Below are 12,914 nucleotides of genomic sequence, written 5' to 3' on the forward strand. Positions count from 1 at the left end.
CTTCAAGTCAATGAACAATAACAAAGTGGGCTGCAATGAATGTCTGTGGAAAACAGCTTTTAGTGAAAAATTTCTATACAAGTACAGTATCACAAAAGAACATTTTTAATGATTTTAAAATAAGTTTTAAATGAACACAAAATGCAATGTAAATGCATGCACAACTAATAACTAATATCATCACGCTATAAAGGGTTGGCCTGCGCTGGGTGCGCCCCTCCCCCTATAACTGTTCTGTCTCCTGGAGGAGCTCATTTGTATGAATCTGTGTGAAACACGCATAGGAAAAAAGAACGATAGAAAGAACGGCTCCTCTCCAGTCGCGATTCGGCTCCCATCGTTCATGTTTATGAGCCGTTCAAAAGAATCGGTTCGTTCGCGAACGTCACAACTCTAATAAAAATGTGTTCTGATATGTACTCATCATGGTCGGTAATGATACTTGACCGAAAGTGTCTTTTTCAAGTGCATATTAACAAAGTTATTGAACGCGGAAGTCCGAATATCTGAATATAAAACCAACTTTACCCAAGTTAAGTAACTAACCTGCTCTGTCTAGTCTGTTGGTCTCCGTGTCCTCTTTGCTTCGTTTTTCTGTGCGTGAAAAAATTGATGTGTGGCGTGAAAGCGCGTGAAAAGAGTCAATTGCGTGTGTCTCACGGTGAATGCTTGAGAGTTGGCACATTAGTTCTCAAGCAGAATAAAGGACAGCCCTGCTAACACACGACGTAACAGTTATGTAACGTACTGGTAATTTTTGGTAATTCCATGACTTACCAATTGACAACGTAACTACGACGTCGCATTCCCGTAATTTTATTACCATCACATTACCAACTCACAACGTCGTCAGTACGTCCTTCCAACGTGACCAGATAACCAAGAACGTCCCAGATAGGTCCTCTATTGGTAATACGGTATATTGGTAACTTCATGACTTACTGGCAACGTAACTACAACGTCGTATGCACGTAATATCATTACAATATTTTTTGTACGTTCTTTATATGCTCTCTGAGTATAGGAGCTATTTAAAAAGTGTGATTAAACTTCAGACACAAGATTAAACGTTCCTTAAAGATAAAATATGTTTATTTTCAACAAGTCAGAATATGGACATGCTTTTAAGCTTTTAATGACGTGACATAGAGTCGCGCGCTTCCACAACTGACGCACCGCGCGCACAGTATTGACAAGAAAAGAGTTGTGAAACTTTCTATCTCGTATGGAGTTATAACGTGAAATAATGACACAGACTGGCTCATCATCTCATCTGCAGCAGAGACTGTTGTATCAGAAGGACAGCGCGTTTGTTTGACGCACTTTTCACTTCAACTGTGTCTGACAGGAGAATTTAGCTTTCTGAGGTGAGTCTTACAATTTATAATAAATAAGTGGGTTGATAAAATGTATAAAACAAAGTAAAAACAAAAGTCTAACGTCGCTAAAACCTTTTTTTATTATTTTATTGTTTTTATTGGCCTTCTAGCCGTTGAGTTACCATGGCAACCGCGTACACATCAGCTGCTGGAGAGGAGAGGACTCTGACATTTTTTCTGTTTCTCGTCTGTTATACCAAAGAAAAGACCAACAACTGCGACAGATTTGTTAAGTAACACGTTAATATTATCCACAGTCTACTTTAAGTACTTTTTATTAATATTTATACCTCTGTGATTATGGTATTTTTCTTGAAATGTCTGCTATCAAGTATTACGCTAGCATAGAAACATAATTAACGTTATAGCATATTAGATTTGAGCTCTTATTAATGAAAGTTTGGGCTTTTAATTACATCTTATGCGTAAAGGATCGGTTTTGATGGCTTTGTAAATGTTTTTGATGGTAATTTGTCAATAGATAAATGAAGTAAAGTTAAGCTAATTAATTTAACCTAAAAGTCTGCACTGTAGAGTCTATCAGTGACGTCACTTGCGGTCTAAAATGGGCTGAAACTATTTCAAACCACTGTTTCAAGCTTGTTCTGATTTATCATTGTAAACAAATATTGATAAAACATTTTTTACAGTGATTTCAGGAGTGTCTTAAAAACCCTCTAAAACAGAAGAGGGAAGTTCCAAGAAAATGTCTAATGAGAGCTGCTGACAGAGATAGAAAACACAGGTGATCCGAGAGAGCTTATTAAATAACTTCATATTTATTTTTTACAATATATCATCATGCATCTTTAAAATCTAAACATGTGAATTCCGGTATCTTAAGATGTTTTTGTATGTTTTCCATATTACTTTTTTTTCTTTTCTGCATTTCCCCTCACTAGTTTGTTTATTTCTAATAAGGAGCTGGAGGCCGTGAAGAAACAGATCCACGATATCGTGGAGAAGCAGGCCCAGATGAGCAAGTGGAGAGCTGTGCTGGAAATATTCAGGGGTTGATGCTCATAAGTCCAGGGTAAGTATACAGCTAACCCTCCTACCACCTCTACTCTGTGTGGTTCTCTGCAAAGGCCCGGTACCCAAGACACAATCTTCCCAGCTGTCCTTCACCGTATTTAACAGTGTAAGACATGAACCAGGCCCTGGGCGACGACCTCTCTCCATCCACCGCCTCCGGTCTTCAGGATCTCCACCAGAACCCGATTCGCTCCACTTGGTGAGACAGAACACAACGTTGTGATCATCGGAGACTCCATCATTCGGCACGTTCGTGCTATGTTAGCTGAAGGTAAAGTCCACACTCACTGCTTCCCTGGTGCTCATGTTCTTGATATTTCTACACAGATTCCCGTGATCCTGAAGGGTGAGGGGAGCATCGGAGTGGAAATGCTTCACGCCGGCGTTAACGACACAATGCTGCGGCAGACGGAGACACTGAAGAGAGACTTCAGGAGCCTGATCGAGACGGTGCACAGCACATCACCTGCATGATGATCATCGTGTCAGGACCACTTCCCATATATAGACGAGGACATGAAAGGTTCAGCAGACTTTTTGCTTTAAACGAATGGTTATTGTCATGGTGTAAAGAACAGAAACTGCTTTTTGTTAATAATTGGGATCTTTTCTGGGAGCGTCCTAGGCTTTTTAGATCTCCTGTTGGACAACATCTCCAGGACACGTCGCTCCATATGACTAGTAAGCCAATTCTCAAATAACTGCTATGATGAATTTTGTTCTACACGCTCAAATAGAAGTACTTGTGCTGTCCAATCAATAAAGATTGTGTTTGTTCCAGTGTTAATTTTGATAGGCATTTTTGATTTAGCATTAGTCTAAACTCCACCAAACTACTGTTATAAGCATGAGCCCCATCAGACTGGTCGTGTCGGAGGTGTTTTTTTTTAAAGAAATCCTCAATGATAAAATCAATATTTTTTTTTTCTCTAATCCTTTTTCGTTGAACATGCATTTTCACATCAATTTATTAAAAGTAAAAAAAAAAAAAAAAAACATGTTTAGGGCCCTATGAAATGTTTATTTTTTTTCCCCAGCATATTATTTTTTATTATTATTGTTAACAAATTCTGTATTTTAGCATGTCTAACTATTTGAATGCATAACACAACTTAATTTATTCATTTTATTTTTTTCTTAAAGGTAGCCTTACTGATATTGTAAATAACCATCAGTTATTTAATTAGTTTCCAGGATTTATATATTATTCTTATATTATTTAATTATATCCTTTCTTAATATTAGTCAACTGTTTGTTATATGTTATAATGTTATTTTACACTCTATAAGTTATTTAACCGATAGAGACTTTTATTTTGAAAGGCGGCTTGACGGAAGTCCTCAGGGCCCGCTCATGCACAGAGAGCGCGGAATACGGAGAAAGAGAGCGCGCAAAGACGGAGACTGCACACGGCGTTAGGAATTAAGGACACTTTTAAGTGAATTTATGCATCAGATTGTTGTTTTATTTTCAGTATTTTGTTTGCTTCAGTATTTCAAGTTTGTTGCTTGACACCTGGTTGGAAAGGAGAACAAGGTAGTTAAGTTCATTTATGCTCTTATATAACATAACACACATATATTGCATGTGTCTCTGTTGACATAATTTTATGTTGTTTAGGATGAATGTTAGTGTTAATTGCGTAATTTATTGCTGTAAGATTGATTGTTTTGTTTCATTTTTATGTATAAGATCTCATAATTTCCAATATTGTTTATTCATCTGTTTTAGCTCTTACGGTGTTGTGAAGTCTATAAGGACAATAAACACAAAAGGAAAGACCGTACAACATCAGTGAATGAGTTAAATCCTTTATTCTTCAACCGGGCTGTTACAGTAAGAGCTTGCCCTACTGATTCCATTTGCTGATGTAAATGATGACAGACGAGGGATCAAATTTGTGCACTCCTGTGAAGGAAATTGAAGTATTAAAGGCTGCACAAAACAAGGAAACAGATGATGAGATAGAAGATCGATCTGAAGTTGAAAAGAGAAATGAAGTACGTCGCTCTGTCCGTGAACGGGTTCCAACAGAAAAGATGCTCGCATATCAAAGAGAAGAGTCAGAAAAGGCAGAAAAAATGCTTATGCATGCATATGAAAAATGGAAGGATGAGGCTCGAAAGGCAAGAGGGCTGCTGAAAACAGACATCACTGAAAGCCAATTAGCGTCAATTATAGACATATTGGAAAATGAAAGAGAAACTGTAATGAATGCATACATAAAGGTTCGAAGTTATGCAACACCACCCACTGATACAAGGAGAAGAATTGATGCTTGCGATGCCGTGACAAAGGATATTGTAAAGATTGCTTATGAGAGGATCTCAGGTGTGGATGGAGACTTTGACAGTGAGCAAGTAAAGGGGCGTCTTCGTGAACTGCTTGATCGAGATTATGCTCGCTCCATCTATGGTTCTACGGTCTCACATATCAGCTCAAAGTCGAGTACGCCCATAAGTCAACCTTCAGTGAACTCCATCCTGATGGCTAAGCGAATAGAGGCAGCAGCAGAGCTTGCAGCAAAGGAAGCAGAATATGCAACAATAATGGAGGAAAAGGAACAAAGGGAAAAAATACAACTTCTAGAAGAGAAGCAAAGGAAAGAATTGGATGCTCAAAGGAGTGAGTTTGAAAGATTACAAGCAGTGAAAGAGGTAAGAGCTGCTAAAGCAAGACTAGAAGTGTATGACAAGGAAGAAACCACTCACTCTACTAACCAAAATGACGAGCTGCTACAGCCTGTAAGCATTTACACACACAAACCTGTGTATTCATCCTCAGTTAAGCCAACACTCAATGAAAGGGTTTCATCGCCAACACCCAATGTGAATGTGTCTTACCTTGCACAAGCTGTCCAAGACAGTATAACGTTAAACAGACTTCCTATGCCAGAGCCCACTGTTTTTACTGGTGACCCAATTCACTTCATAGAGTGGAAAGCTTCATTCCAATCACTCATCGACAAAAGACATATTTCCTCAGCAGATAAGTTATACTATTTGAAGAAGTATATTGCTGGGTCTGCTCTGAAAACTTTAGAAGGCATCTTTTACAGAAACGATGAGGAAGCTTACAAGGATGCATGGAAAAGACTTCAAGATCGATATGGACAGCCATTCACTATTCAAAGAGCATTTCGAGAGAAACTCGCAAACTGGCCCAGAATCCAGCCAAAGGACTCTGAAGGTCTCCGAAATTTCTCAGATTTCCTGACCACATGCAAGGACGCTATGCCTCATGTGAAGGGACTGGAAATACTGAATGACTGTGAGGAGAATAGGAAACTTGTGAGCAAAATTCCTGATTGGGCGGCTGCCCGCTGGAACCGCCAAGCCACACAAACACTGAGTGAGACACAAGATTTCCCATCTTTCCAAGATTTTGCACATTTCATGTCCATTGAGGCTGAGGTGGCCTGCAACCCAGTCACTTCCTTTCATGCCCTTCATGTTTCTGAAGCTAATAAGGAGAAACATAATCTCAAGGTTAGTAAGAACAAGGCCAGTGTCTTCCATACGAAGTTAGTCACGCAGCATGAGAATCCAAAGCTCACTAGTAAAATCACTAAACCATGTTTGTTCTGTCAAGGTAGTGAACATCAAATACATGATTGCTCTAAATTTACTGCAAGATCTCTTGAAGAGCGAAGACAATTCATAAAAGACACAAAGCTGTGCTATGGATGTTTGAGACTTGGTCACAATGCCAGAGACTGTCATTCCAGACATAGCTGTAACACCTGTAAGAGAAGACATCCAACCTGCTTACATGATGACGGCTTCATTAGAAAGTTAAAGTCTTCCTCTCTTCAAGGCCCAGAGAATGCACATGAGAAAGTCACAACGTCTTTAAGTGTAGAATCTGGATGCACATCTGCTAACACCTCAATGATTGTGCCAGTGTGGTTGTCCTCACAAAACAACCCAGTCTCTGAGAAACTTGTCTACGCTCTGTTAGACACACAAAGTGACACTGTCTTCATTGAATATGCAGTAAGTCAAAGTCTAAAGGTCGACTCATGCCCAGTGACACTTAAGCTCACCACTATGGTTGGGAAGGATTCATTGATATTAAGTGAAAGAGTTTCTGGTCTTAGAGTTAGAGGCTTTAATTCACCATTAGTACTAGACCTTCCCACTGCATATACTAAAGAATGTATTCCTGCGGATCGTGCCCACATCCCTACCAGAGAGTCAGCCAGGTGTTGGAAACATCTTGCTCCTCTGATAGACAAAATTCCCCCACTTCAAGACTGTGAGGTTGGTCTATTAATAGGATATAATTGTTCCAGAGCTTTGGCCCCCAGAGAAGTCATTCTTGGAGCAGAAAATGAGCCATATGCTGTTCGTACGGATCTTGGATGGAGCATTGTGGGCCCTTCCTTGACACATCATGAGTCACAAAGCAGTCTTACTATGTGTCACAGAGTATCTATCAAGGAGATTCCTCCTGTAACGCCAACTGACGTGATTAAAGTGTTGGAGTCAGATTTCAAAGATACTGAAGAAAAGACAAGAGTAGTGTCTCAAGATGACATTATGTTCTTGAACAAACTTGGAGAAAGTATCAGGATGAACAAAGACAGCCACTTGGAAATGCCTCTTCCATTCAAGAGAAGACCCTGTCTTCCAAATAATGAGCCTCTTGCGGTCACAAGACTTCAGCATCTAAAGCGGAGATTAATGAAGAACCAGGAGTACAGAGAGCATTATGTTAAGTTCATGGAAGATGTAATAGAGAATGGTGATGCAGAAAGAGTCATTAATGAAGGGAAGGAAGGAGAAAAATGGTACATACCTCATCACGGAGTGTATCACTCGAAGAAGCCAGGGAAATTGCGCGTGGTTTTTGACTGCTCTGCAAGATTCAAGGGAACATGCTTAAACGATCATCTTCTTGTAGGCCCTGACCTTATGAACAGCCTGACTGGCATTCTTTTGCGGTTCAGACAGTACCCTGTAGCCCTGATGTGTGATATTGCGAGGATGTTTCACCAGTTCCATGTTGACAAAGCTGATCGTGATTACTTGCGTTTTCTATGGTGGAGAAATGGAGATTTCAACTCACAGCCTCAAACGTTCCGCATGAGAGTACATCTGTTTGGTGCCTCATCGTCCCCCGGATGTGCTAATTATGGACTAAAGCATCTTGCAAGAGAAGGTGAACATCTGTATCCCCTAGGTTCACAATTTATTATGCAGGATTTCTACATGGATGATGGAGTCTCCAGTGTGGAAAGTGCAGAGAAGGCCATAAAGTTGGCTCAAGAAGCTCGCCAACTTTGTGCATTAGGAGGCTTAAGGTTGCATAAATTTGCATCCAATGACAAGGCAGTTTTGGAGACAATACCGCCTTCTGAGTGTACTGTAGATGTTACATCTGTCAATCTCTCCCTCACTGACCAGTCCTTGGAAAGAGCCCTGGGCATTTACTGGCATCTTGAACATGATCATTTCAAATTTCGTGTCATTATTAAAGACCAGCCAGCAACCCGTAGAGGTATACTGTCTACTGTGGCCTCGTTATTTGACCCCTTAGGGTTTCTCGCACCATTCTTGTTCAAAGGAAAGGCTGTTCTTCAAGAAATGTGCCGAAATGGCATGGGCTGGGACGATCCCTTACCTGATGATTTGCAGTTGGGTTGGGAGCACTGGAAGACCGATCTTCTTAACTTGGAGAAGATTCAGGTGCCTCGTTGTATTGTGCCTGCTGGGTTTGGGACAATCATGATGAGAGAGATTCATCACTTCTCAGATGCCAGCATGAGAGGATATGGCCAGTGCTCATACCTTAGGATCAAGAATGAGCAAGGCGACATCCATTGTTCTTTGCTCATGGCTAAATCTAGAGTAGCCCCGCTTAAGGTCACCACAATCCCTCGATTAGAGTTGACTGCTGCAGTTGTGTCAGTTGCAGTGAATGATATGTTGAAGGAAGAAATGAACCTTGGAGATGCAGAAGCATATTTCTGGACTGACTCTCGAGTAGTGTTAGGTTATATAAACAATGAAGCTCGTCGCTTCCACACGTTTGTCGCGAATCGAGTTCAGAGAATTCATCGCACCACAACTCCTCAGCAGTGGCGATACATTCCATCGGATGAAAATCCAGCCGATTATGCATCACGAGGTCTGAGTGTTAATGATCTGGTCACTTCCAGCTGGTTCAGAGGACCGGACATTTTGTGGGAACAGCAAATACCTTCCCCTGTGGATGTTAACCCACAACTTCCAATCGGTGACCCATAGGTCAAAAAGGCTCAATCACTTAACACACAAACATTACAGTATTCCTGCTTATCCAACCGTTTCACAAATATGTCCTCATGGTCCAAAGTCATCCAAGCAGTTGCACGCCTACTTCGTCGTGTCAGGAAGGACAAGTCCAGTGACCACAGTACAGTGGCAGAACGTGAGGATGCCAAGTGCATCATAATTAAGGACTTACAGAGTCAGATATATGCAGAAGAAATAGCCTTACTCCGTAAGGGCAAACAGCTCCCACGCAGCAGCAGGCTATACAATCTAAATGCCTTTGTTGATCACAACGGATTGCTCAAGGTGGGAGGAAGGCTTTGTGATGCTTCTGCCCCTAACTCTGTTAAACATCCAGTGTTAATTCCAAAGGAACATCACCTTACAAAACTTCTGATCGCTGATTGTCATGAAAAAACGGCACATCAAGGGAAGGGCTTGACTATCAATGAGATCAGATCAAGAGGATTTTGGATAACAGGAGTAAACAGGACTGTAGCATCCTTTATACGACAGTGTGTGAGATGTCGCAAGCTTCGCAGACCCACTGAAGAGCAAAAAATGGCTAACCTGCCCTCAGAGCGCATAGATCCATCCCCTCCATTCACATACAGCGGAATGGATGTTTTTGGTCCGTTCAACACTAGACAAGGCCGTAAATCGTACAAGAGGTATGGACTTATTTTTACTTGTTTCTGTTGCAGAGCCATCCATATTGAGATGCTGGATGACATGTCCACGGACGCCTTTATCAATGGTCTACGTTGTTTCATCGCTATAAGAGGAGCAGTAAATCAAATAAGGTGTGACCAAGGCACTAATTTCATTGGAGCCAAGAATGAACTCACCAAGGCCATGGAAGAGATTGACACCAACCGTCTGGTAACATTCTTAGCAGAAAAACAGTGTGACTTTGTCTTTAACGCTCCCCATGCAAGTCACACTGGCGGAGTTTGGGAGAGACAAATTAGAACTGTGAGAAGTGTTCTTCGTTCCACTCTGTCCCAGTCATCTGGAAGGTTAGATGATTCTTCTCTGCGAACATTTTTCTATGAAGCCATGGCCATTGTAAATAGCCGTCCACTCACTGTAGATAACTTAAGTGATCCCTGCAGTCCTGAGCCTCTAACTCCTAATCACCTCCTCACCCTGAAAACTACTCAAGCCTTACCACCCCCTGGGAAGTTTGTCAGAGAAGACCTATATGGTCGTAAGAGATGGCGCCATGTCCAATACTTAGCGGAACAGTTTTGGGGACGTTGGCGCAAGGAGTATGTGTCTAACATTGCAACAAGACAATGCTGGCTTTCACCAAGAAGGAACATGCAAGCTGGAGATATAGTCTTGGAGAAAGCAGACGATCTGCCCAGGAATGAGTGGCGCTTGGCAGAAGTTATTGAGACTGTCGTTGACAAAGATGGTTTGGTGAGAAGAGTAAAGATACGTTTTGGAGACAGAAATCTGGGAAAGGATGGTAAACGTCTGAACAAACCATCATTAGTTGAACGCCCAGTGCAGAAGCTGGTCCTGCTGCTGGAGGCACACTGAACATCCTGACATATCCTTTGATTTAAGCAGTTTATAGTAGAACAAGTTTCAGTTTGCTTTACATCTAGCCTTAAACATTGGTATTTTACTTTAGAAATCATTCGTGACTACAGTTTAAAATTTATAGTCACACATGATTGGTGGGAGTGTAAATAACCATCAGTTATTTAATTAGTTTCCAGGATTTATATATTATTCTTATATTATTTAATTATATCCTTTCTTAATATTAGTCAACTGTTTGTTATATGTTATAATGTTATTTTACACTCTATAAGTTATTTAACCGATAGAGACTTTTATTTTGAAAGGCGGCTTGACGGAAGTGCTCAGGGCCCGCTCATGCACAGAGAGCGCGGAATACGGAGAAAGAGAGCGCGCAAAGACGGAGACTGCACACGGCGTTAGGAATTAAGGACACTTTTAAGTGAATTTATGCATCAGATTGTTGTTTTATTTTCAGTATTTTGTTTGCTTTGAGTTTGTTGCTTGACACCTGGTTGGAAAGGAGAACAAGGTAGTTAAGTTCATTTATGCTCTTATATAACATAACACACATATATTGCATGTGTCTCTGTTGACATAATTTTATGTTGTTTAGGATGAATGTTAGTGTTAATTGCGTAATTTATTGCTGTAAGATTGATTGTTTTGTTTCATTTTTATGTATAAGATCTCATAATTTCCAATATTGTTTATTCATCTGTTTTAGCTCTTACGGTGTTGTGAAGTCTATAAGGACAATAAACACAAAAGGAAAGACCGTACAACATCAGTGAATGAGTTAAATCCTTTATTCTTCAACCGGGCTGTTACAGATATAGATATCATACCTCAAAGTGTAGTTACTGACCACTTCCTTGTATCGTGCATGCTGCATATTACTGAGATTAACTATATTTCCAAAATGAGCATTATGAATGTAAGATCCTTACATTACATTTATAACAATCATTGTTAATGTTTGAATTGTATTTCAGGGCAGTTTGTGAAGACAGATAAGTCAGTTCCAGATCCACCCTCCACACCAGACCTCTCTCTCACGAGGATTGCTGTCTACTAGCATATTGTGTTCTTCAGCTCTTCAGACTTCGGGGGATGCAGATATTACTCAGGGACACGAACACTTGAATATTGAAAGAATAGAGAAAGTAAGATATATTATATATATATTTAGATATATTTTTGTGGCAGTGTGTACTGGCCATAATGCTGTATGATAGGTGTGAGATTCATTAAACTTGATTTGGTATAATACATCTGTTCATAAGCTATTGCATATTATTTTCAATGAATTATTTGTAGTGGTTTGGTTAAGGGTGTGATTAGCTGATGTATTATTGTGGGAGCTTGTGATTAGTTGATGAATGTGTGCATTGTTAATTATAATATTTAAATGCAATGTGCTGAGTGCTTACTAAGACTTGCATGTTTGTGCATAATGTTTTGACCCTGGATGCTTACAGAAGGGTATAGATATTTAAATATATGGAAATGTATTTATTATTAATATATCTCAATCTATGTGCTTCTGTTTGGGCTGAATGCTTTCATTCATATGTCGCTGTATATCCTGTTTTTATTAATAATCTGGGTGTATTATTGTTCATATTTGCTTGTTAATAAATTAACTGAATTCATTTTGAGTATTCATCATTCACAGCTGCTGAAACATCCTTTTAAATTAGTTTGGGCATATGAGGACATAAATTAGGTTCAATTGCTGCATGTCCGCCCATAGAATAATTATAAAAAAAATGACCAACTGATTACCAGCACACGACCACCGATCCGCGACGTTGCCACGACGTCGCAGTTACTTACTGGCAACGTCACAAAGTTACGTTGTGGCGACGTATACGCACCTTTCACTTTTCCGGTTGCCACGACGTAACTAGTTACGTCGCCACGACGAAACTTTGGTCACCAGATTACGTCGCAGTTACGTAACAGTTACGTAATGTTGTTAGCAGGGAGGTTGATTATTGCTGTTTAGCGTTTGTATTAATCTATGATGTGTCCCTGTTTGCCTACAGGGACATAACAAAATAAATTAAAAGTGATACGTGGACCAAGGTGTCTGAGATTGTTCATTTTAAGTAAAGGATCCTAATATTTCGTCCACAAAAATATTTAATGAGGTTATAACTCCTTGTGGTTAGTCTGCACGAGATCAACAAGCTTGTTTGCTTTGCGGCCGCTTTAAATACAAAATAAGCATTCGATCTACGTTAGAGCGTCTGAGCGCTCACAAATCTTTCTGCAGCGTCGTGAGCAGAGCGGCAAGAGCGATTTTTGACGCTCTAGGTTAGGCCGGTGACACACTGGCTGCATGGCGTGAGCGCCGCGTGTCTGAAGCGTCCCAGAAGCGTGGCGGATTCTGTGTCTTTACACACCAGAAGCGTGCCTGATGCGGCGCTGGCGCGCTGCTGCTGTAGAGGGAAACCGTTGACAGACCGTCTCCCGCAGACGGTAAGCTCTAACCTGTTAACATGGGAGCCGAATTAAAAACCGACACGCCAAGCGGCTGAGACGCTCACGCCACGCAGCCAGTGTGTCACCGGCCTCAGGTACGTCACATCTCCTTTATATCCTCCATTCTTCTGCTGTTAATTGAAAACTCCGCCTAAATCATTTAAATTGAAAACGAAAGTAAAAAAAAAGGTACGGTGGCCGAAGTTTTCCACTGCCACA

At 40.6% G+C, this 12,914-nt stretch overlaps 2 protein-coding genes across 2 annotated transcripts in view; both read left to right on the plus strand.

Annotated features, from left to right (window-relative positions):
• LOC128029255 (alpha-2-macroglobulin) overlaps positions 1–12,914 on the plus strand; it is a 99,231-nt gene that overhangs the window by 50,045 nt on the left and 36,272 nt on the right. The gene's annotated exons all lie outside the window — the stretch shown is intronic.
• On the plus strand, positions 4,293–10,995 carry LOC128028851 (uncharacterized). Its single transcript, XM_052616176.1, has 2 exons — positions 4,293–10,737; positions 10,933–10,995. Exon 1 carries the CDS (start codon positions 4,293–4,295, stop codon positions 8,664–8,666), a length of 4,374 nt encoding a protein of 1,457 aa, XP_052472136.1. The 3' UTR covers positions 8,667–10,737; positions 10,933–10,995.

Source organism: Carassius gibelio, chromosome A15, assembly GCF_023724105.1.
Source record: "Carassius gibelio isolate Cgi1373 ecotype wild population from Czech Republic chromosome A15, carGib1.2-hapl.c, whole genome shotgun sequence".
In the NCBI taxonomy this organism is placed as follows: domain Eukaryota; kingdom Metazoa; phylum Chordata; class Actinopteri; order Cypriniformes; family Cyprinidae; genus Carassius; species Carassius gibelio.

What these genes read in the sequence shown, in the direction of transcription:
- LOC128028851 (XM_052616176.1), top strand. Translation starts at nt 4,293, where the DNA reads ATGACAGACGAGGGATCAAATTTGTGCACTCCTGTGAAGGAAATTGAA.